Source organism: Bufo bufo, chromosome 5 (assembly GCF_905171765.1).
Source record: "Bufo bufo chromosome 5, aBufBuf1.1, whole genome shotgun sequence".
NCBI lineage: Eukaryota > Metazoa > Chordata > Amphibia > Anura > Bufonidae > Bufo > Bufo bufo.
The window spans coordinates 229,979,575-230,006,338 of NC_053393.1; the positions used below are offsets into that span (position 1 = coordinate 229,979,575).

At 44.3% G+C, this 26,764-nt stretch overlaps 1 protein-coding gene across 1 annotated transcript in view; it reads left to right on the top strand.

The window, feature by feature from the left end:
* Positions 1 to 24,523, top strand: part of EEPD1 (endonuclease/exonuclease/phosphatase family domain containing 1) — a 155,385-nt gene extending 130,862 nt beyond the window's left edge. Inside the window, exons 5-7 of the mRNA XM_040432202.1 lie at positions 17,248 to 17,374; positions 21,394 to 21,588; positions 23,858 to 24,523. Coding sequence (XP_040288136.1) covers positions 17,248 to 17,374; positions 21,394 to 21,588; positions 23,858 to 24,057 — 522 coding nt within the window. The 3' untranslated portion in view covers positions 24,058 to 24,523. The remainder of the gene's footprint in view (positions 1 to 17,247; positions 17,375 to 21,393; positions 21,589 to 23,857) is intronic.
* The last annotated feature ends 2,241 nt before the right edge of the window (positions 24,524 to 26,764 follow it).

Here is a 26,764-nt window from a genome sequence, read left to right on the forward strand (position 1 = left end):
TGGATATAGGGGATGGAAATGGTAATAGTCCCCTCCAAGTCTTTCTCTCTAGCTATACTTACTATTCAATATTCACAAATGATCAAAGGGGTGCTATTCCTCTCGCTATTGCTCTGCAATGAACGGATGGCCGGTCCATCTCCACAGTGTGGAAGGTCGCCAGAAGCAATTATCTCAATTCACGCGCAGTGCAGTCTACAGCCGTATGTGTGCGTTTCCTTTTACTGGCTTTCTTGTCCAATCATTGTCCCTTATTATTGGTCCTCAACCTGTAAAAAGTCTGTTCTTCTACCCCACAGAGGTTGGTTCTTAGCACAGTTGTTTTTCTGGCAGCGTTACACTCACGGGGATGGTGTCTCCCTGTAGAAGAATTATTTTCTCCTGCCTCAGCTTAAGTTTAGCTGGCTTACACATCAGCAACTACATGCACATGGCTTACTGCCATTTAACCAGTTCCTGCCCATACACAACCTTTTGGGATACATAGCAAAGTCACATTAACTATTGTTATCAAGGCAAGCGAATACACATTGTACTTTTACCCTATAGCAGTTAAACTCAGTATATTATAGCATTAACCCATTAGCAGTGAAACACTGGCCCACTATATATATATATATATATATATATATATATATAGAGATGCCGGTGTCTTAATAACTCCTTGCCCTGGCGGTGCATCTGCCGAAGTTATGTAGAGGCGCTGGCCTCTACATTACTTCGGCATATCCACCGCTAATCTAAATGTAATTCAGCTTCCTTGCTAGCTCAAATTTAGACAATTTTTTTACGCCTAAAACAGGCGTAGAAAATGATAAATGAGACGGCCGGCAGACCCACCCACACCACGACCTTTTTTTTTTAGACCTGGCGTGAGCTGGGGAAAGTAGCAGATTGCGGCGCAAAGGTTATTGGCGTATATCACTTGGTAAGTGACCACCATAGTCTTTAAAGATTTGAAATTAGCAAAGCATGCACCAAATTTAGGATGCTCTGGTGATTAAATTTTCATACAATGATTAAAATGAAGCATTTCTTTATCTAGAAAGAGCTTCCTGTTGTGAAACAATTGCATCCTGTCGATGAAGGGCTGATAAGAAAACTATTAGAAGTATGCTTCTGTTTTTAGAGTAAATTTGGAATGTATTTAGGTTTCATACATTTTAAAGGGAACCTGTCACCTGGAATTTGGCAATACAGCTGACGACATGGGTTGCTAGATGGCCGCTAGCACGTCTGCAATGTCCAGTCCCCATAGCTCTGTGTGCTTGTATTGTGTATAAAAACCGATTTGATACATATGTAAATTAACCTGAGATGAGTCCTGTCCCTGAGATGAGTCCAGCGTGAAGGAGCCCAGCACCGCCCCGCATCCTCCGAATCTTCTCTTTGCTCCCCGACGTCGCAAAGCTAGAGCGCCGTAATCTCGCGATGCGCGAGCTAGTGCATGCGCAGTTCGTTCCCTGGGGCTGATGCCAGCACAGGGAAGGAACACTATGACGCCACTGCGCATGCGCTAGCTCGCGCATCGCGAGATTATAGCGCTCTTGCTTTCTGACGTCGGGGAGCAAGGAGGAGATTCTAAGGATGCCAGGCCGTGCTGGGCTCCTTCACGCTAGACTCCTCTCACGTACAGGACACATGTCAGGTTAATTTGCATATGTATCAAATCGGTCTTTTTACACAATAAAAGCACACAGAGCTATGGGGACTGGGTATTGCGGATGTGCTAGCGGCCATCTACCAACCCATGTCCTCAGCTCTATTGCCAAATTCCAGGCGACAGGTTCCCTTTAACATTTTGTAGCATGTCTTTGTGGACGAACATTCAGTATAATAAAATTCAGGGCTTTGCCAGTTTCTTCATTTGTAAGCCCTCACTTTATCCCAAAGTTGTCTGCTGGTCCACCTACAGACCCCTCCAAAAAAAACACTCTGCCAATTTACAATGCTGTGATTTGTCTTTGTCACCTTGATATTTTGGGCCATAAGTGTATAAATACACAGCCCCTGTCCTCGTTCTCTATGTGAGTGCTTACAGATATATCATTGTCACTAATGGCCCATGTCTTCTGTTTTATATGATTTCATATTTATGTGGACTTCTTCATAGGAAACAGCATATTACGTGGAAAATATATTTATTAGGGACCTTAAAAGATCCGCCAATTAATAATTACAATCAGATACAGTTTTTTTTCTTTTCCTGGGGTATCCAGCACCTATTTTCTTAAACTGTGTTGAACGATCTCTGGCAGAACTGGCAGTGATTTTATAATGTTTCTTATTATTTTAATTCTCCAACATATTCTGCTGGCTTGTACACAGAATGTGTCTTCCCTAACCAGTCCCTGTCCCTACTGGTGATCACAGTCTAATCTTCCTATCTTAGGCATGCATACATGCAGAGCCCAATTACAGCACAGAGTGTCCTGTTTATGTAGCACAGAAGGCCCCAAATGACGTATTTGGCCAACAGCCTAGTGTGTATAGGGAGCCTCCAACTCTACCCCAACTCATGATGTCGAGGGAGAGGAGGATCAAGTAAAGTTAACATTTTTGCCAAATCCTTTTGTTTTCCCAGGAGATAAGCCACCACCATAGGTGTCTGGCAGAGGTTTTCTCCTCTCTCCCCATTGAATTCACATACACTTTCAGCCATATGGGGGAGTCGGGAGACATAGCCGTCGGCCAAACAATTATTTGGCCGACAGCTATTACATGTATATGGCCAACTTAAAGGGTTTGTGCACCAATTTCCAGACCTGCAGACTGGTGGTAGAGGAGTGTCTATGTAACTAGCTGGGTGAGAGGAGATATAAACTAGCTGGGTGTTGTTAGGGACAGTGATAGGGGAGTGTCTATGTAACTAGCTGGGTGAGAGGAGATATAAACTAGCTGGGTGTTGTTAGGGACAGTGATAGGGGAGTGTCTATGTATCTAGCTGGGTGAGAGGAGATGTAAACTAGCTGGGTGTTGTTAGGGACAGTGATAGGGGAGTGTCTATGTAACTAGCTGGGGGAGGAGCTATAAACTAGATGGGTGTTGTTAGGTGCAGTGATAGGGGAGTGTCTATGTATCTAGCTGGGTGAGAGGAGATGTAAACTAGCTGGGTGTTGTTAGGGACAGTGATAGGGGAGTGTCTATGTAACTAGCTGGTGGGAGGAGCTATAAACCAGCTGGGCAATGTTTGGTGCGGTGCTGAACCTGTGGCACAGAAAGGAGAAGTGCATCATGGGTTTGGTTGGATACAGCAACAGGAAGTGCTATGTACAGGATGTAGACAAACCAGAGTGATTAGTTACATGGTGAAAATGGGTCACGAGAGTTCAAACTGAAATAAAAAAGCATGAGGTGAGCAACTACATGAGCATATCTGTTAAAAACCATAGCAATCACAGAAAACCCCCTTTAGGTTTTAGGAAAACTAGAGGAAGCATTATGTCAGTCCTTCTTCAAAAAATGTTGTGTATCAGCCGGATGCATACCTGTTCAGAGGATGAGGACTAAATGGGAAATTCTGTTCTGCATACAAAGTGGTAACAGATGAAAGAATATTTTTAATTAAAAAATTAGTCAGTGAGAACTGCTACACCAACCTATTAACTTTCCTCTCAGTGAACTTAATAGGCTAAAATAGCATTTGAGCTCTCTGCATGCAGTCTTTTTACAATGACTAAGACTTAATTCACATGTGCGATATGAAATGAGTCTGGGTCCGTTCAGGGAAAACTGCTGGTTTTGCACGCAAGTTCAATCAGTTTTGTCTGTGATTGTGTTCAGCGCTTCAGCTTTTCCCGGGTGGATGCAATCAGTCTCATATGTTTTTCACGCGTGTGAAGAAAAACTGAAAAATAACACTCAAAATCTGCTAGCAACTATCCGTGAAAAATCCATTGCATCCAGATGCCTTCAGTTTTTTCACACAAGCCCCATTCACTTCTATGGAGCCAGGGCTACGTGAAACACACACAATATAGAACATGCCGTAATTTTCTCTGAACACAAAGATGGTCACTGAAAAGTAATGTTTCTGTGCACAGACCCAATGAAATAAATGGGCCAGGATTCAATCCGGTTGCTATGCGTTCGCAACGCCCATCGCATCCGGACAGAAAATTTGCTCGTGTGAGAACAGAGGCGTCAAGATCTGCAGCAGATATTGACCATACAAATCTAAATCTAAAGAGACACTTTCATCAGAAAGGGGTATTTTTAACTCAATATTCCAATATTCAGTTTTTCTTTTTCATTTTGGCAGTACTAGCCCACTGAACATTAACCCTTTCAGCCCCAGGCAATTTTCTATTATTGCGCTTTCATTTTTACTCCCTGCCTTCCCGGAGAAATAACTATGTTATTTTTCTGTTCACATAGCCGTATGAGGGCTTGTTTTTTGTCGTAAAAGTTGTACTTTCTGATAGCACCATTTAATATTGCATACAATGTAGTGAGAAGCTGGAAAAAAATTACAAATGGTGGAATTGGGGGGAAAAAATTTATTCTGTCACAGTTTTATGGATTTTGTTTTACAGCATTCCCTATGTGGTAAAACTGACCTGTACCCTTACAGGGCTCCAGATGGCGACCAAAATGGTCGCTAATGCGACTTAAAATTTACAAATGGCGACAAGACTTTTTAGTCTTGTCGCCATTTGCGACTAGACCCGCCGCGGCAGCTCTGCCGCTGAATACAGCGGCGGGCACAAGAGCTCATAGTTCTCTTCCCCGCCGCCGATGTTCTTCTTAGCAGCGCAGTGGAGGAGTCTCTCCCTCCCCCCTGTGCTGCCGCCGCAGCCAATAGGAAGAGAGACAGGAGGAGGGGAGGGGCTGTGGCCACTGCGCCACCAATGAAGATAACTGAGCTGTTAATACAAATACAGGAGGCGGGAGCCGGAATCACATAGCCGGCACCCGACCTCTATGACAGGGAGCTGCGATCAGCGGCAGTTAACTCTTCAGGTACCGCACCTGAAGAGTTAACTGCCACTGATCGCAGCTGAAAAATTGTTTAATACAGAATACTTAGTAGAAGGTCAATATAATAAACATTATATACACCCCAGTATAACAAACATTGGTGGCGCAGTGTGCCCCCCCAACACCCCAGTATAATAAACATTGGTGGCGCAGTGCGCCCCCCCCCCCCCCCCCCTAGTAGCCAATGGCTACAAGGTATTTTTTTTAGTCTGGAGCACTGCCTTAATTTTCCAGATCAGTACAATTACAGCAATACCATATCTATATAGTTTTTCTTGTGTTTTCTTTGCATCACCATATTTTTACCCCCATAACTTTTTTTATACAGTAGTTACGTCTATGGTGCTGGATGAAGATTCAGTTTTTGTGGGGTGATCTGTAGTTTTCAGTGATACCATTTCATTTTATTTTTTTCCTGTTATGGCATTTACTGTACGGGTTAAATACATTTATATTTTATTAGTTTGGACGTTTTACATGAATAAAAAACCTTTTTTTGTGTTTTGGTGGCCTTCTGCAGGCCTACATAGGAACTACTGCTGTAGCATCCTTGGATCCTTGAGAGGAACCAAGTCTACTACAAGGAACGAACATCGATCCCGATTGCTGCATGGGAGAATCATTCGGGCCCTGGGAGCTCCGTGCTCCGGGGTAAAACTGCCTCAGATGTGGTGGTCAAAATTCACCAATCACAGACATTAGCCTCAGTTCTGTGCTGTGTGAAACAGAAGAAACCCAGTGGCTATCGAGGCCACCAACTTTAAAGACCCGAACAGCGCTGTACATGTACGGCACTGGTTAGGAAGTGGTTAAATACAGAATATCGTCCTTCTGTAGCCATCAACACAAATTATAATACATTTTATTTAGATAGGTAATTCATTGTCAGTTTACTACTACTCTCAGGGCGGGAGATAGTATCTGCAAGCTAATCCTCATTATAATAGTAGTTGTAGAATTAGGATAACTATATGACAGCTCTTGTTCTCTTGATAGGCCTAGATAAAGATGTCCATAGAAGAGCATTGCACCGATTAGTGTAATATGTGATGCTCTAATTGAGTCACTACAGGGGATCTGTATCTGGTCACAATGAATGATCTAAGGCAGTGATGCCCAACCTACGGACCGCGGGCCAAATGCGGCCCGCGAAGCCGTGTCATGCGGCCCGCGCAGTGACTGGACTTTATCAGCGCAGGGCGCGCTGCGAACGGCACAGGCAGCAAAGCGATGCTGCCTGTGCCTGCAATCTCCCCGCCCAGTGCCGCCTCCTAGCTAATTTATTCACTGCACTTGCCTCTGTGAAATTGAAGAGAAGCGCCGTAATCTCGCAGAGGCATCGAAGTGCGCATGCACAGTCTTTCTGGCCTCTGCCAGTCTCGTCTGTGCGAGATTACGGCGCTTCTCTTCAATTTCACAGAGGCAAGTGCAGTGAATAAATTGGCTAGGAAACGGCTCTGGGTGGGGGGGATATCTGTGGAGGACACTGAAGGGGGGGGATCTGTGGAGGACACTGAAGGGGGGGGGGATCTGTGGACGACACTGAAGGGGGGGGGGGATCTGTGGACGACACTGAAGGGGGGGGGGATCTGTGGACGACACTGAAGGGGGGGGATCTGTGGACGACACTGAAGGGGGGGGGATCTGTGGACGACACTTAGGGAGATGTTGGGGTGGGAGGTCCTGGAGGGGTGTTTGGGTGGGAGCTCTGGAAGGGGTGGGAGGTCCAATAGGTATGTGGGGGTGGGAGATCCAGGAGGGGGGGGCCATAATTTTTTTTGCTATGGGTCCCAGTCATTTCTAGCTACGCCCCTGATTGTTAAGATTGGGCGGGCACTGGAGCGATAGAGCGCCCTGCTGTAGGAGAAGCCGGCGGGAGATGAAAGGAGGAGGGGCCAGCTCCTGGTAGTGTCGGGCACACGGCGCAAGCATGGCAGTGGAGGATCTGACTGAAGCCTAAAGACCAGACATCAAGGTAGACCTGCAGAACAAGGTGACAGCGCAGTATGTGATGTATACATGTGTGTAATGTATGTAGTGCAGTGTGTGATCATCACATATTGCACTACATACATTACACACATGTATACATCACATGCCCCCTCACAGTAATAATGCCAAGATGTGCCCTCTTCACAGATGTAATGCTCACACATGCCCCCTCACAGTAGTTATGCCCAGATATGTGCCCTCTTCACAGTAGTTATGCCCTGATATGTACCCTCCTCACAGTAGTTATGCCCTGATATGTGCCCTCCTCACAGTAGTTATGCCCTGATATGTGCCCCCTCACAGTAGTTATGCCCAGATATGTGCCCCCTCACAGTAGTCATGCCAGATATGTGCCCTCTTCACAGTAGTAATTCTCACTCGTGCCCCCTCACAGTAGTTGTGACCTGATATGTACCCTCCTCACAGCTCACAGTAGTTATACCCTGATATGTGCCCTCTTCACAGTAGTCATGCTCACACGTGCCCCCTCATAGCGTTTGCATTTCTTTCTGGCAAAGCTACCTGGTTCCGGCCCGCGAAATTTATACCAAGTCTAGTGCGGCCCTCAGACGAAAAATGGTTGGGCACCACTGATCTAAGGGAAAAGTCAAGCAAGGCTTACTTTTTTTTTTTTTTGCAATATGCCTCTACTCAAAAAAGCGTAGTTGACTGCACTTTTCTATACACCAGTGAAAAGTATACCACTCTTTTAGCCTCTATTGGGTTAATGAAGCCCTATGATATGTGTCATCAGAAAAATGACCTATTGTTTTTTATTTTTTTTATGTATATATATATTTTTTAAATTATATAATACTGCAGTTTTCACAGTGGCCTAATAGGTCATGATTTCCTGTTCTGTACAGGTAACTTCTCAGCAGCTATTATCATTATCAACACAGGCAGAACTAGAATAACAAGTAACATCTCTATTTAGATAAGATAGGTGATATTATAGCTTATCTACTTCTTCCTGACCTCTGCAGTCTGCACAAGTCACAGAGCATGCCTAGAAAACTATAAAAGTCAATGGGGGTCATTTATCAAAGACTAGAGTTTTATGCTGGTCTTTGATAGCCCCAGAGCTGCCGGAGGACGCGCCCAATTAATGAGGAGGCGTGCGCCTAAATTAGGTGCATTCTCCGGCAGTTTGACCACCTTGTTGAAAATTTACTCCGGTCACACAGGCATTTGAAAAGGCGACTTTATGCCAAAAGCTGGCGTAGTGATCTTAGACCCAATGAGGCAGCTCCGGTCCTTTGTCTCTAGTGCCCATGCTACAGCTTTCAAAAGACAGGGGGCCTCATTTATCAAAACTGTCGAACAGGAAAACTGTCTTAGTTGCCCCTTAACAACTACAGTTCACCTTTTATTTCTTCAAGTGAAAAATGAAAGGTGAGCTCTGATAGGTTGCTATGGGCAACTAAGACAGTTTTCCTTTTAAGTTTTAATAAATGAGGCACAGGAAGTCTTAACATATTTTAGGCCTAGTGGCCAGTATGAATACTGCAGATTTGTATACATTTTTTTAAAATATAGTGACATTGACAAGTGTAAAAAAAACTCACAAAAATAAAAAAGTGTATAACGTAAGAACGCTATTCAAACAATATGTAATTTTCTGATGAGACATTCCCTTTAAAGAGGAAGTAGAAGTGGAGTGGCTTAAAAAAAAATTATACCCAGAAAACTATGGAGGTCATTTATCATGATGAAATACGCCTATAATTAGGCGTATATCAGACGCAGATAACGGCGCAACGGTTATTTGCGACTTCTCCCCGCTCACGCCAGTTCTAAAATTCTGGATGGGGAAGGGCTGGCAGGCCCATTTCATTCATCATTTTCTACACCTGTTTTAGGCGTAGAAAATAGTCTAAGGCCACTTGCAGACGAGCGTGTCCGGATTAGGTCCGGATGCGTCCCGGTGCATTGCGGCAAACCCGCACGAGTAGGTACCCAATTGCAGTCAGTTTTGACTGCGATTGCGTTCCGATGTTCAGTTTTTATCGCGTGGGTGCAATGTGTTTTGCACGCGCGTGATAAAAAAACCGACTGTGGTACCCAGACGCGAACTTCTTCACAGAAGTTCAGGTTTGTGTTAGTTGTAGTGTAGATTGTATTATTTCACCTTATAACATGGTTATAAGGGAAAATAATAGCATTCTGAATACAGAATGCATAGTAAAATAGGGCTGGAGGGGTTAAAGTTTTTTAACTCACCTTAATCCACTTGTTCACACAGCCGGCATCTCTTCTGTCTTCATCTGTGAGCAATAGGACCTTTGATGACGTCACTGCATTCATCACATGGTCCATCACATGATCCATCACCATGGTGATGGATCATGTGATGAGCGTAGTGACGTCATCAAAGGTCCTATTGCTCACAGATGAAGACAGAAGAGATGCCGGCTGCGCGAACAAGTGGATTAAGGGGAGTTAAATTTTATTTATTTTTTAACCCCTCCAGCCCTATTGTACTATGCATTCTGTATTCAGAATGCTATTATTTTCCCTTATAACCATGTTATAAGGGGAAAAAATAATGATCGGGTCCCCATCGCGATCGTCACCTAGCAACCGTGCGTCCGCACTTGCTTGCGGATGCTTGCGATTTTCACGCAACGCTATTCATTTCTATGGGGCCTGCGTTACGTGAAAAACGCACAAAGAGGAGCATGCTGCGATTTTCACGCAACGCACAAGTGATGCGTGAAAAACACCGCTCGTGTGCACAGCCCCATAGAAATTAATTGGTCCGGATTCAGTGCAGGTGCAATGCGTTCACATCACGCATTGCACCCGCGCGGAATACTCGCCCGTGTGAAAGGGGCCTTAATGTAAGACAGCTCGGAAGCGGTCTTACATTTAGAACTGGCACTGGATGCATCGAAGTTATGGAGAGGACTGCTCCGACGTCTAAAACGCTGGTCTTAATAAATGTGCCCCTGCATTTTTTTTTTCTTAAAAAAAATACATAGAATATTCATTCACATTTTGATGGAAGTGTCCCTTTAAGGCTAGTTTAAGGCCTCTTTCACACGGGCGTTGCGGGAAAATGTGCGGGTGCGTTGCGGGAACACCCGCGATTTTTCCGCACGAGTGCAAAACATTGTAATGCGTTTTGCACTCAACGTGAGAAAAATCGTGCATGTTTGGTACCCAAACCTGAACTTCTTCACAGAAGTTCGTGCTTGGGATCGGTGTTCTGTAGATTTGTATTATTGCCCCTTATAACATGGTTATAAGGGAAAATAATAGCATTCTGGATACAGAATGCAGGGTAAATCATCGCTGGAGGGGTTAAAAAAAATTAAAAAATTATTTAACTCACCTTAGTCCACTTGATCGCGATGCCCGGCATCTCCTTCTGTCTTCATCTGATCTCTGTGCAGCAACAGGACCTTTGGTGACGTCATTCCGGTCATCACATGATCCATCACCATGGTAAAAGATCATGTGATGATCGGAGTGATGTCACCAAAGGTCCTTTACCTGTAAAATGCTCACCACAGGTCCTGTTCAGCAAAGGAGACAGAAGGAGATGCCGGGCCGCGATCAAGTGGACTAAGGTGAGTTAAATTTTTTTTTTTTTTTTTTTACCCCTCCAGCGATGTTTTACTATGCATTCTGTATTCAGAATGCTATTATTTTCCCTTATAACCATGTTATAAGGGAAAATTAATAATGATCGGGTCTCCATCCCGATCGTCTCCTAGCAACCGTGCGTGAAAATCGCACCGCATCCGCACTTGCTTGCGGATGCTTGCGATTTTCACGCAACCCCATTCATTTCTATGTGGCCTGCGTTACGTGAAAAACGCACAAAGAGGAGCATGCTGCGATTTTCACGCAACGCACAACTGATGCGTGAAAATCACCGCTCATGTGAACAGCCCCATAGAAATGAATGGGTCGGTATTCAGTGCGGGTGCAATGCGTTCACCTCCCGCATCGCATCCGCGCGGAATACTATACGGCAGGCTGTTCCACGTGTGCTATGGAAACCTGTCCGCCACACCCAGGACTGTGCGCACAGCAGAGCATATGGTCTGCACTGCTACACTATAAACACAGAGTACCTTCACCAGTGTAAAACGTAACCTTTACTTATGATCATTAAAACTCACCCAGATTGTGCCCATAAAAAGCAATTGACAATCAGGCTCGGAGGGACAAGGAAAGGAAAATATCTCTCCTTCACACTTGCTTCAAAATACAGGCCCTGCCTTAAAAAACGAAATGGCCTCCCCGATAGGGGCGATCCCGTGTCAGGAACCTCTCTATATGTCCCTGACAAGGGATCGATAACGCCACCCGAGAAGAGACCTAATATGACTACAGTCGAACAGTTAGGTCATTGGTCAATGTATGTATCAGAAAATAATAAAGTTACAACATAAATAAATAGATATATGCTCCCAAATAACCCAGTGGCGTCTAAGTTTGATCACCAGTGGAAAAAGGGAGCACATACAATATTTCCCAGGAATTCAAACTTTGCCCTGGCGCGTTTCTCTGAACCATTCTCTGGGGTTAGTTCATCAGAGGGCCACATATAACACAAAAAAAACTTCACAAAGCAAACAATAAAAAAATGTAGGCAATTGGTGGTGCAGTGATGGCCATCTAGAGGGAAAGTCCGGTCTCTATCCATACCTACATGCAGTCAGCGTAGCTCTAAATAACCGCGTGCCGAAAAACCGGAAGTCACGTGAACGGAAATCGACAGTGGAACACAAATACAGGAAGTGAATTGCCGATTTACTGGTAATACAGGAGAAAGGACAAAGAAACCATTGGGCATAAAAATTATGGTACAGATGGCAAAGCCACTGTACCCTATTAATATAAAAAGATTGTTTGACTATTCAAAAGTAATATTTTACCATAAACGAGTGTCACTTCATACCAGCTAATAAGACGGGCGATGGAGAGGTAAAATAGGGGGAAGGTTACTATCCCACATCTATAATGGGTGGAACACTGCAACATCATGGAAGGTCCTTGACCAGAATTAGAGGGTTCTGACCGCACGCGTATAGTAATAGTTTTCCATTTCATTGTCTCATCAGACTCGCACCTATCTGGTAATTTTGGCATATCCTATCTATCTCCAAAACAGGCCTCCATAAGTGAAGCACTGCAGTGCTCTCCATTGACTTAGGCTACTTTCACACTCAAGGTAAACTTTTCCGGCAGGCTGCGTTTTTTTGCCCGGCTGCCTCTCTGCATGTTTGCCGTGCTGCAGTCGGAACTCCGGCCTGTCCCCATTATAGTGAATGGAGCTGGGCGGACTTCCGGCAGCACATGTGTGCAAATGGTAGTACGGACCCGGCAGGCTGTTCCCCTGCTGGAATAGCCTGCCAGAAAAGTTTACCATGAGTGTGTCCCATAGAAATGAATAGAGGGCGGCTGCTCTCAGCTCACTATGAGGGTCCCTTTCTGGACCTAGATGCAGGCCCAGAGGTGAGACCTGCACCTATCTGACATTGGTGGCATATCCTAGTGACTCCTTTAATAAATTGCACATGTAAACATAAAGCTGTGTTCATGCAGTACAATTTTTTTGCCATGGTTTTCCAAGGGCACAAACCGCAGGGCCAAAAAAGTGTGAACACAGGCTAATGCTAAATATAGTATATTCAAATGGCGGCTCACCCTCTGGTTGTATCAAACCAGGTGCTCTATCTATGTGATTTCACCCTATCACCATGTGGTTCAGGCTCGGACTGGCCCACAGGGGTACAGGGGAATCCCCCCGGTGGGCCCCTGAGCAAGGTGGGCCCCTAGTCTCCCACCCCCTGCACAAGTGGCACATAATGCAGTAGACCTACTGCACTACATACATATATTCAATGTACAGCACCTCCACCAGCCTATGTTTATATAAAAACGTGTTAAATTATTTATTATATTTAAATGTATCCATACGGTGGGCCCCCAAAATAAATTTTACTGGTGGGCCCTAGTTACCCCAGTCCGACACTGTTGTATATAATTTGTATTATTAGATAGGCACACTTTATCTAGGATTGCTCAGAGACTTTTGAATTCTGCAGATCGTTTATTAAAACACCCTATATACACTGCTCAAAAAAATAAAGGGAACACTTAAACAACACAATGTAACTCCTAGTCAATCACACTTCTGTGAAATCAAACTGTCCACTTAGGAAGCAACACTGAGTAACAATCAATTTCACATGCTGTTGTGCAAATGGGATAGACAACAGGTGGAAATTATAGGCAATTAGCAAGACACCCCCAATAAAGGAGGGGTTCTGCAGGTGGTGACCACAGACCACTTCTCAGTTCCAATGCTTCCTGGCTGATGTTTTGGTCACTTTTGAATGCTGGGGGTGCTTTTACTCTAGTGGTAGCATGAGACGGAGTCTACAACCCACACAAGTGGCTCAGGTAGTGCAGCTTATCCAGGATTGCACATCAATGCGAGCTGTGGCAAGAAGGTTTGCTGTGTCTGTCAGTGTAGTGTCCAGAGCATGGAGGCGCTACCAGGAGACAGGCCAGTACATCAGGAGACGTGGAGGAGGCTGTAGGAGGGCAACAACCCAGCAGCAGGACCTCTACCTCCACCTTTGTGCAAGGAGGAACAGGAGGAGCACTGCCAGAGCCCTGCAAAATGACCTCCAGCAGGCCACAAATGTGCATGTGTCTGCTCAAACGGTCAGAAACAGACTCCATGAGGGTGATATGAGGGCCCGACGTCCACAGGTGGGGGCTGTGCTTACAGCCCAACACCGTGCAGGACGTTTGGCATTTGCCAGAGAACACCAAGATTGGCAAATTCGCCACTGGCGCCCTGTGCTTTTCACAGATGAAAGCAGGTTCACACTTAGCACATGTGACAGACGTGACAGAGTCTGGAGACGCCGTGGAGAACGTTCTGCTGCCTGCAACATCCTCCAGCATGACCGGTTTGGCCTTGGGTCAGTAATGGTGTGGGGTGGCATTTCTTTGGAGGGCCGCACAGCCCTCCATGTGCTCGCCAGAGGTAGCCTGACTGCCATTAGGTACCGAGATGAGATCCTCAGACCCCTTGTGAGACCATATGCTGGTGCGGTTGGCCCTGGGTTCCTCCTAATGCAAGACAATGCTAGACCTCATGTGGCTGGAGTGTGTCAGCAGTTCCTGCAAGACGAAGGCATTGATGCTATGGACTGGCCCGCCCGTTCCCCAGACCTGAATCCAATTGAGCACATCTGGGACATCATGTCTCGCTCTATCCACCAATGTCACGTTGCACCACAGACTGTCCAGGAGTTGGCAGATGCTTTAGTCCAGGTCTGGGAGGAGATCCCTCAGGAGACTGTCCGCCACCTAATCAGGAGCATGCACAGGCGTTGTAGGGAGGTCATACAGGCACGTGGAGGCCACACACACTACTGAGCCTCATTTTGACTTGTTTTAAGGACATTACATCAAAGTTGGATCAGCCTGTAGTGCGTTTTTCCACTTTAATTTTGAGTGTGACTCCAAATCCAGACCTTCATGGGTTGAAAAATTTGATTTCCATATTTATTTTTTTTGTGTGATTTTGTTGTCAGCACATACAACCATGTAAAGAACAAAGTATTTCAGAAGAATATTTAATTAACTCAGATCTAGGATGTGTTATTTTTGTGTTCCCTTTATTTTTTTGAGCAGTGTAGCACAGCCCAGTACATATATCTCAGAATACCAAATAGTATATAAAAAAAAATAATAAATTACAATTAAAAGCAATAAAATAAAATATAATGTGTATCATAAATAAGAAGAGATCCTTGTATTGTGATGTCTGTCAAACACACAGCCACTTTCTCCTGATGTAGATTGAGCAATAGTTCCCAACTGGGTGATGCAACACATTGTGTTGTAAAATGTTTTCAATAAATGATGATCAGAGTCATTTAGTACATAAGTTTCCTGGCCAATTTTAGGATGTCTTGCAGTAGCACCACTACTTTGCAGGAGGTCTACCCCGGGCATGTTTGGCTCCGACCTTCTATTGCTGCCACCCTGCTGACTCCCGGCCACGCTACCAACTTGCTGGCTCAGGCACTACCTCACGCGCAAGCTGCCACCCTCTTTTTCTGATGATGATGAAGCCCCTTCATCACCCGGCTCCCAATTGTGATCAGCTACATCATCATTGAGTACTGTCTGCACGTCACTGATGTCCTCCTCAACAGTCTCTGAGCCAGGAGCCTTACCGCTTGCAACACCAGCTCCCACGCCACTCTCCTCATCTCTACTTGCCCACCTACCAGAGGAAGCAGCGGATGTCGCCTCTAGATCTTGGCTGGGCAGTATCTGCTGACTGTCCTCTAGTAGCTCGTCCTCGCTGTATAGTGGAACTGAGCCCACATACTTCTCTGGCTGAGAGAACAGAAAAGGACAGAGGCAGGCTGAGGACAGGTGATGGCACAGGGCCTGCTCCCGGGCCATGCCAACTAAGGGTTGTGTCTGACGAACCCACCGACTCTTGGTTGGGGTGTCTGATGTCACTTGGGACGAAGTGGATGATCAAGTCAACCATTCAAGAACCGCTTGGTTGCTGGTCAATACATGACTGCTAGATGACACCGGGAGCTCAGGCCTCTCGAATTGACCCCTGCTGCCACGCCCCCTTACTCTGCTGCTACCTGTGACTGCACCAGAAACATTTAGACCCCTGCCTTCCCCCTGTGCAGGGCCTGGCACTTCTCTGTCTGACATACTGTTATATCAAATAAGTAAATAAAAAGGAAATTAACACACACCAAAAAAGGCTGTAATTTTGTCACTTCAACACACCACGGCAAATAATACTTTTTTTTGCCACTAATGCACGCCAAAAAGGGCTGTAATTTTCTCACTTCACCACACAATGGCTAATAAGCTCTTTTTTGCCAATAATACACGCCAAAAAAGGCTTTAGAACATATAACTGCACCACACAAGGTCTAATAACATATAGAAATATTTCCTTGTAATAAACCCTGTTAATGGCTGTATCACACAGCACTTGCACCCCAATAAAAAGAATGGTTTTCTGGAATTACAGAGGTATCATCTATTGCAAACCTGAAAGCAGCAGTATAATTGAAATTTAAATCCCAGTCAGTGCAGCAAGGTGTAATAGGATTGTTCCTATCAGGGTACTTTCACACTAGTGTTAGAGAAATCTGGCAGGCAGTTCTGTTGCTGGAACTGCCTGCTGGATCCGGAAATCCATGTGCAAAGGGATACCATTTGTTTCCGGATGTGGATCCGTTTGACAAATGCATTGAAATACCGGATCTGTCTCTCCGGTGTCATCCGGAAAAACGGATCCAGTATTTCTTTTTTTCGCATGCGCAGATCATTAAACCGGATCCGGAAACCGGTTTCAGCATTCTGGCAAGTGTTCCGGAATTTTGGGCGGAGAAAATATCGCAGCATGCTGCAGTATTTTCTCCGGCCAAATACTGTATAAGTGACTGAAGTGAAGACATCTTGATGCGTACTGAACGGAATGCTATCCATTCAGAATGCATTAGGAAGCGTTTTTATCCAGTATTGAACCCCTAGGATGGAACTCAATACCGGAAAACTTTAACGCTAGTGTGAAAGTACCCTTACCCAGGCTGTAAACTCCCCTACTGAACCCTGTTCTGCTTCAATACTGTGGAATAATTCCTCCCTATCCTTTCCTTACACTTCTAATGCTCTTTCCCTTCTATTCAGCAAAATAAAAGTTTTCAAGTCTTTCCTAGCACTTTCCCTGACGTCTCTCCCTGCACTAGGTACACTGGAAAATGGCTGAATCTAAGATGGCTGAGGCTATTTATAGGGCTGTGACATCACAGGTCTGGCTGGCTGCTGATTGGCTGCATGTATGGCATTGTGGGTGATCCCTCGTTCCCATAATTCTTTGCTCCATGTCCTAACATGTGCAGCAGCCATGTTAGAAAAAAATTAGTTACCACAAAGCGTGAGGAAATTCGGATTCAGTGCAAATCAAATTTTTCTTGAAATTTGGATCGAATTCCACTTCGTCAACTTCGATTCGCTCATCTCTAATAATCACTACCAAAATAATCTAGTGAAGTACCACCAGCCTCAAAAAAATCACTGACACATGCATTTTTGTTTCCATGGACACAGGAAAAAAGTCTATTTTTATGGACTCTCCAGAAATTTTCCGGACGGTTGGCAACCCTGCCCTCCAATATTCACTGTTTGTCATTGATCTAACACTTTTACTGCTGATATCAGTCGTCAGTTGTTTTGTTCTTTGTCTCTTAGGTTGGAACGAGTGATGTCACCCTGGTGAACATTCATCAGCACCCTCCCCCACATGAAGGTGGAAAGCAGCACAGTGACAGCCACAAATCATCTACCTTTGGACACACACTGCAGGAGACCCTGAAAGGTATGCAATATAGCAGAGACCTGGCTACCTGGACATGATCTGGCCTGTTCCTGAGAGTCATTCCTGGAATGCTTCTGGGCAGCCTGAAAATTAATATGCAATTTCTAGACATTAATGTGCATGCCCATTGTCACTAGTGGCTGATCTGTATGTGACTGTAAGGGTCCATTCACACGTCCATAGAATGGGTCCGGATCCGTTCCGCAATTATGCGGAACGGGTGTGGACCCATTCATTTTCAATGGGGCTGGAAAAGATGCGGACAGCACACATTGTGCTGCCGCATCCACATTTCCGGTCCGCGGCCCCAAACTTCCGTTCCACAGCTCCGGAAAAAAATAGAGCATGTCCTATTCTTCTCCGCAGCTGCGGACAATAATAGGAATCCTCTATTGGGGTGCTGGCCCGGTGTTTTGTGGATGCGCTAAACACTTCAAACGTGTGAATGGACCCTAATTGCTCATGCACACAAATGTATTTTCTTTCAGTGTCCATTCCGGGTTTTTTGGTGGACCGTATGCGGAACCATTCATTTCAATGGGTCCGTAAAAAAAACGGAAGGTACTCCGTGTGCATTCCATTTCCGTATGTCCGTATTTCATTTACGCAAAAAAATAGGACATGTCCTATTATTGTCCGCATTACGGACAAGGATAGTACTGTTCTATTAGGGGCTCCGTTTTTTACGGACTGCAAAATACATACGGTCGTGTGCATGAGCCCTAATTCTGGTAAGTATGAAGATAGACCCCTTATGGTGACAAAAGACCCCAGTATATGTGTGGTGTAATCGGGCAAAAATGTATTTGTATTAAAGAAAGCATAAAGTGGAGGAATTTTTGTAGATTAAAAAAAAAAAAAAAACACCTTCCATCAGTTACTTAGTCAGACACAGGATAGCATGAGGTTCTGTTGATTATATAGACTATATAGTAAAGATTTTTAAGGCCTCTTTCACATAAGTGTTACGGATTCTCTCAGGGTCTGTTCAGGAAAAAACTGATGGTTCAGTTTTGTCCATACAATTCGTTTTTCACTGAAGCCCCATTCACTTCTGTGGAACCAGAGCTGCGTGAAAAACGAAGAATGTAGAACATGCTGTGATTTTTCCTGAACACAGAAACAAGCTTATTTACACAGACCCATTAAAACTAATGGGTCAGGATTCAGTCCGGATGTTATGCGTTTGCTTCACGCATCACACCCTGATGGTAAACTCGCTTGTGTGAAAGAGGAGTTTTCAGAACGGGTGCAATGCGGAAGGTGAACACATAGCACATAGCACCCGCACTGAATCCTGACCCATTCATTTTTTTCACGCATTTCTGCGTTGCATGAGAATCGCAGCATGTTCTATATTCTGCGTTTTCCATGCAAAAACACTGAACACAATTGCATAGAAAACTGACTGAACTTGCGAGTTTCACTGATCGCATCCTGACACAACCATATCGCTCGTGTGAAAGAGGCCTAAGGGTAGATTTATAACAGACTACTTGGACATAACAAAGAGCTCCCTGCACAAATCTGCCTCAATTCAGCTGAAAAGTAGGGGAAAGATATAAGAGGGTGTATGTAGGGAGTACAAACCGTGGATCATACCTGCCACACTGCTGTCTGTCAGCTGTACATTTACAAACCAGGTCTGGGTCCAAAACATAGGCACAAGAGGCACAAATCTTCCCATTAGGCTACATGCCGCAAACCGCGGATCCGCAAAAAACGGCCCATTGTAGACATGCCTATTCTTGTCCGCAAAACGGACAAGAATAGGACATGCTATATAGTTTTTTTGCGGGTCTACGGAACGGAGCAACGGATGCGGACAGCACACGGAGTGCTGTCCGCATCTTTTGCGGCCCCATTAAAGTGAATGGGTCCGCATCCGAGCCGCAAAAACGGCGAAAAAAAATAAATATTAAACACATCCATTATTTTGAGCTTCAGTTATGATTATTTAGCGTCAGTCTATGTCACTTCCGGCAGAGGTCAGCTATTTTGGATGATAGAAAATAACTGATCTCTGATGGAAATGACACAAACTGATCATAACTGATGCTCAAAAAAAGACTGATCAGTTATGTTTAGTGTAAACTGATGCTAACTGAGCTCAACTGATGCTCAAAATAAAGGATCCGTTTTTGTTTGAATTTTTCTGTTCTTCTGACAGATCAGAAGAACGGAAAGCCAAATGGTGATGTGAACTCAGAATAGGGGCTCATGTAAAACGGCCGTTGTTGTTTTTGCGGTCCGCAAATTGTGGATACCGCTCACGCGTTTCGCTTTTTGTGGAACGGAACGCCCTGCCCTGTATTGAACTGTCCTATGCTTGTCCGTAAAATGGACAAGAATAGCACATTTTCTCATTTTTGTTGCGGGGCAGCGGAATGGACATACAGATGCAGAGAACACACGGGTGTGCATTCTTCATCTTTTGTGGCCCCATTGAAGTGAATGGGTCCGCATCTGACCCGCAAAAAATGCGAACCACAAATACATTTGTGTGCATGAGCCCTAAGAATACTGACCTAACTGCAAATTGCACCTTAGTTTACCATATTTTACCACATTTTTTTTTATCAGAATAGTTCTGCGCTGAGCGATGGGTGTCCTGGTTCAATTATATAACAAACATCATACGCTATTAGGAAGAGGAAAAAAGTCTGTCATATTGGAAGCCGTCCATTGATGACCAGATCGGTTAATGTATAATGCAGTTAATAGAACAGAAGGTCACTTATTGACTTTTTCCTAGGTTTCTTGACCTGACTGTTCCATGTAAGGTGACATGCTGGCAGCGCTAATCACATAGCTCTGCATAATGCAGTCACAAATTGGCAGGAACTAGTGAGTTTATTAACCTCTCAGTTGACCAGCACTAAAGTGACCTTCTTCTCTTCTTATATTATGCAACTGGTTTTGTGTCATTCCACTTATTGTATTTTTAACCACTTCAAGACTGAGACATCCCCCCCCCCCCCCCCCATCCCCTTCCTGACCAGGCACATTTTCCAAATTTTTAGTACATTTTTTGTGCATTTTTAGTAACATTTTATTTTAGTAGTTTTTCTTTCATTTTAATAAAAAGGAAACGTAATGAGGAAAAAGTCTGTTTTTCACATTTTAATTTATTTTTGTTAATAGCACAATTATTTCCGCTTCCATTATGGACATTTTGCTATAGGGGTTTCTGAGGGTGGAGCTAGAAGGTGTGGTGGCATTTTTTTATTTATTATTTTTTCATTGAATTTTTTTATTTAGTCTTTAATTTTTATTTATTGTATTTTTTGTATTTGCAAACTTTGGGTCCCTTAACTTTAGATCTGTCTAAAAAGTGGTGTAAATTGTCGCAGTTTGGCACAACTAGGGTTTCTACACTTTTTTCCTGACTTTCTCAAAAAGGGGACTGGGCTTATTGAAAACGGGACTTTGTGGGAAGGAGATATACCCTAAGAGGCGCCAAAGTTGCTTCACAGTTCTGGCTTCAAATTCTATCTCAAGGTACGCCAACCTATAGTTGGTAAAGAGTCAGAGAAAACGGTCTATTCCTGCGCCACATTTATTATCCAGCCTAAGCCGCTGTGATAAATCTGGTGCAGGTCCAGACAGCCTAAATTTACGCTGTTTATAGGATTAGTAGAATTGGGCCTATGTTTTTTAAGTTATTTTGGTTTGTAAGAACACCATCAAATTCATGCGTTTTTTGAAGTGATAGTTTTTTTGTCACTCAGTGTTTTACTTCTCTATGCAGAGAGTGTTTGTAGGGTGTTTTATAATTTCCTTTTGGTCAACATGTAACATATGGCCGCTGAGTTTTTTGGGCCCAAAAAAAGGTGGCAGAAAACATTTTGAACTGTAGTGTAAAACCACCCTGATAGTAATAACACCGATACAAGCAGATATTGATAAGCAGTTCAGTGAGCAATGTGTGCATTGTATTATATGACTTTAGGTGTACTTTATACCATTTACATCATATCCAGTGTAGTATTCCCTAATATTTCTTTTATTTGTTTCAGGGGAAAAAGATGTGATCATTTTAGGGGGATTCAGCCAACCGCCGGATAGCAATAACTTTGATACTCTGAGAAAAGAAAAGTTCCAGAACTTGCTCCCAGCTAACACATATACAAATATAAGCACAAAAAGTCCTCAAGGCAACAAGTCCTTAGACAACATCTGGATCAGCAAGAGCCTGAAGAAGGTGTTCACAGGTCAGTTCCAGCAGTCTGGGAAGTTCCTTCCTCTGCCAGTAAACTTCCAAATGTCACCAGCCTGAGAGTTGGCCACCATATCCCAACCAATCCCAGCAGTGCCATATATAGCGCCCTCCTTTTCATTCATTCATTCATTCATTCATATTTCCCCTATTAATTTTATAGTCATTATTAGTTAGTTCCATTCTTCTGCTTAATTAAAGGGGTTGTGATTAGAAAAGCATGTCTGCTTTCTTCCAAAATCAGCAGAACGCCTGTCCATGGGGTTTGTCTGAAATCGTAGCATTGGGATCAGTGGGGCAAAGCTGCAATACCGCACACAACCTGTCGACAGGAAGGAAGCAGCCATGTTTTTCTAATCCTGGACAACCCCTTTAACATTTTTTATTTGATCTAACATCCATGGTGGCTGTTAGCATGTATTGATTCACATATGGAAAAGATCATGTATGTTCTTGGCTGCGGACATGATGAAAAAGTGTATAAAGTAGTTTGTCTAGACCAAGGATCAGCAACCTCTGGAACTCCAGCTGTTATGGAACTACAACTCCCAGCATGTAGACTTGCTTGGCTCTTCTCGGACCTCCCATAGAAGTGAATAGAGCATGCTGGCCATTGTGGTTTCTGGAGTGCCAGAGGTTACTGACCCCTGAACTCTAGAGATGTACAGGACTCTAGATGGTAATCAATAAAAGGTCTTTCCAATTATCAACATGTATTATCCACAGTATAGGTAAAAAAAATGTATGATAGCTGGGGGTCTATTGGAAACCCACCATATAAGAATGAGGGTCCCTGAATCCCCTCTCAGTCCCATAGAAGTGAATGAAGCGGTTGCCATGCATGCACAACACTGATCCATTCACTTATATAGGACTGACAGAGATAGCCAAGTGCTGTACTCAGCAGTCCCATAGACGCGAATGAAGTGGTGGTCATGCTTCTGCACTACCGCTCCATTCTTGAGATCGCCAGCATCCCAGTCGTCGAGCCTCCCGCAATCATAGATTTATGACCTATCCTGTGGATAGGTGATACATGTTGTTATGGTAACACCCTTTTAACTGGTTGTCCATGGACATCACCATATTCTAAGCAATGGCAGCAGTATTGAGGCCTGTAGTTTCACATCACCAGTGCACAGGCCACTTAGAGGGGAATTTATTAAGCCCTCCAGAATTCTGGTGTCCTAAAGTAGCTTTGTGACCTTTTGATCACAGTAACTCCAGTTTTGACAAGTCAAGCTTATTTAAGCCACATTTATCAACTACGACCTTTTAAAAAGTGTTAAAAATTGTCGCAATCCCACTCCATTAAAGGGGGAGCGGTGTAGAAACTGTTAATTATTGTGTTAATTATTGTTTGTATACATGTTGCAATTTGAATGATGTGTTTAAGCGCCGCCCATGGCGTCTGACGTCCTTCCATGTGTCTAATCAGTTCTGTTATAAAAGTGTGTAAGAATGGATTATACATTGAGCTGATGAAGGCCTTGTGAGCCGCAACGTGTCCTTATACTATATCCTTTGAGTTGATGGAATAAAAATAAACATATAGGAAGAGAACGTCTGCTGAGATTTATTACATACGGTCTGGAAGCATTTTCCTCCTCGTGCGGACTGAGGTTTATGTCGACTGCCAACTGCTTTCTACTTTGTTCCCAACAATCACCTGCTGTTCCCAACAATCACACTGGTGTTTTGGCTTTCCGTTTGTGAGATCCGTTCAGGGCTCTCAAAAGCGGCCGAAAACGGATCAGTTTTGCCCTAATGCATTCTGAATGGAAAAGGATCCGCTCAGAATGCATCAGTTTGCATCAGTTCAGTCTCTATTCCGCTTTGGAGACGGACACCAAAACGCTGCTTGCAGCGTTTTGGTGTCCGTCTGACGAAACGGAGCCAAACGGATCCGTCCTGGCACACAATGTAAGTCAACGGGGACGGATCCGTTCTGAATGGATGCAGACGGTCGTATTATCTGAACGGATCCGTCCATGACGGATCCGCACAAAACTCGAGTGTGAAAGTAGCCTAAAGGGACCTTTGCTCTAATATTACTGAATTGGTATTAATTCACCAAAATATGTTCTCTTCCATCTCTGAAATGGGAATCTATACTTTAATTGTTATTCTGTGATAGTAGCTGTGTGGTAAAATCCTGTGCTGCCAATGGTCTTTTCCTGTAGCAATAAAATGACAAATATGCCAACCAAGAAAAGCCACTTTAATATGCAGCCTACTGATGACCGATCCTTTATTGTCTGCAGGTTATTGTCTAGTGGTGAGGGAAGGACTGACAAATCCGTGGATTCCGGATAACTGGTCATGGGGAGGAGTAGCATCAGAGCACTGCCCTGTACTGACAGAGTTTTACTTGGAGAAAGACTGCAATAAGAAGGAGTTATCATCTAAAGCCAATGGTGTCACTGTGGAACGTAATGAAGCCAATTCTAAGCATGAAAGATAGAAAGTGAATGAGGAGCAAGGAATATTCACCGGTGTACTGACTGTACTGTGAACCAGAACTGCACTCGCATAGCTCAAGTAATGACGTTTGGCTCCACATATTTCATCACCAGTGATGTCAACAAGCGGATATTGTAGAATGCTGCTTCCTCTAACTACCTGCTTCTGCTTACCTGCGTGCCATGCACAGACAATGAATGGAAAACTTCAGAGAAACTTGTATCTCGAGAAGTGGCGCAATAACCAAGACTGTATCAGAAGACCTTTAACACTGTCAGTGATTCTTCTCAGTTATATTAATAAGATTACCTGGTGATTGCATGCAATTTTTTTTACATGTATTAAGACCGTTTTCAACTTTTTAACTATGCACTTTTAACCCCTTTACAGCTACTGAGAGCCAGGTGGCTAAATAATGTGATGAAAGAGCGCTTCAAATAAAATACATTCGGAATATGTTTATTTAACATGGTGTTATTGTACTTCTTATAGTCTATTTTTCCATGTAGTCTAATTAAAAGGAGTCTTTTGCCTCCCCTAGCCCTAAATGCAGTAGTACATAAATAGTACTGCTGGCATTGGCTTCAGATCACTATATAATATGTCAACATGCTGAAATAAATTGACAGGACTCCTGGGCATGCGCTCATAATGGCGAGCTCAGGAGTCCTCTCAATGTATTTCGGCAGCAGTTTGCAGTGGTACAGTGAGGGAATGGGGAGAATATCGACATATATTAAAGGGGTTTTCCGGGATTTTACTATTGATAACCTATCCTCAGGATAGGTCATCAGTATCTGATCGCTGGGTGTCTGACACCGGGGACGCCTGCCGATCAGCTGTTTGAGAAGGTACCGGGGCTCCTGTGAGCACCGTGGCCTTCTCTGTGCTTACCAAGCTCAGCGCTGTACAATGTATAGCGACTGTGCTTGGTATCACGCTCAGCCCCATTCACTTCTTTGGGGCTGAACGTGATACCAAGCACAGCTGCTACACAATGTATTGCGCTGTGCTTGGTAATCAGAGAAAAGGCTGTGGCGCTAACGGGAGTGCTGGTGCCTTCTCAAACAGCTGATTGGCGGGGTCCTGGGTGTCGGACCCCCACCGATCAGATACTGATGACCTATCTCGAGAATAGATCATCAGTAGTAAAATCCTGGAAAACCCCTTTAACTAGTGATCCAGAGTTAGTGCCAGCAGTGCTATTCGTTTAGTACTGCACTTAATAATGCTTGAGGTAGGTGACAGACTCCATGTAAACAGCTCCAGATACTGTAGATATGGGCTATTTAATAATTGGTAATAATTTACGGAAGTTCATAAGTGTCATTATTGCCCTATGGAATTGTCATTTATTAAAAGCATCTTCATTTCAGTATGAAATTTGATGTAGAACACTGCCCACTCTGTGCCCCAACCCCCCCTCCCCATGCCGTCACAGCCTACCCTGCCCTAGGAGTAGAGCCTACTGTCAGCAGTTCGCAGGTGATGTAACCAAGATGCTGATCTCTCCCCCCAACAACAAACTTTGCCATTATTTTTAGCAGTTGTGTGTGGGCGTGCAGACACAAAGTCTTATTTATGGTAACTCGTACAGACACAATGTGAAAGCCATCCATCATGACTAACATACACTACCAGAAAATGAAAAAAGAACACCTAGAATGAGTTACATAAGATAAAAAGCATATTTTACAATATGGCAATGCTGAAGGGTGTTACTGTCACGGCCACGGTTATGGTCGTGACTCCTTGGGAGCCGCATACTGTTGCCCGCGGTTTTGGGTTGTAGTGTCAACCGCAGCTTGAGGCATAATGTAGTTAGCCTCAGGTGCGGTTGCCGCGGACAACAGCTATGTGTGCGGTTCCCTTGGAGTTATGTGCACGTTTGTAGCACTTTTGTATGTCTGTGTGCACTTTGTTTATGTTTGGTGTGCACTGACATTTTCCCTGCACTGTGGCTGTCCGTGGCAACGTTTGGTGGTATGATGTACATGTGGTGGCAGTGTCCCGGCCTTCGGGCTGACTCCCAGGACACGCTTGCCACCCATGTCGTTGCCTGCGGCAACAGCCACAGTGTGTTTATTGTTTGGACACTTCCCCTTTAAGTTATGTTTTCCCTTCTGTGGTTTTGGAAGGGTTAACTCCCTTTCAGTGTGTGTGAGTCACGGGGTGTGTCTGATTGTTGGGTGTGGCCTCTTGGCCCTATATAGCCTCAGTTGTAGGCAGTAGCCAGAGAGGGTGTTTCAGCCATGCTGGCTGTAGACATCCTCCTGGTTACTTACCAACTGCCAGTTGACACTACAACCCAAAACCGCGGGCAACAGTATGCGGCTCCCAAGGAGTCACGGCCATAACCGTGGCCGTGACAGTTACATGTACTGATCAAAGTTTCAAGACCCTTACTTTGCAAACAGATGTTTCACATGCTTTTTTGTCTGTCATCACTGTTGTTTTCTTTGGCTGACAGCACTATTTTCCATCCTCTCTGTTATCGAACTGTTGATTGGGTGTTGCTGAAGCAATTATTGTGCCTATTAGACTAAGGCTTTGCACCATTTGTGCAATTAACAGATCTCAGAAAGAGATAGACACATATAGAGAGGGTTCTGGGTAGTCAAGACATACAAATGCACGCCAAGGTCGCTGAGAAGAGCTGCGGTATCTCAAAGGACAGCCACAAATTGGTTCAGCAGTAGCCAGTGCAG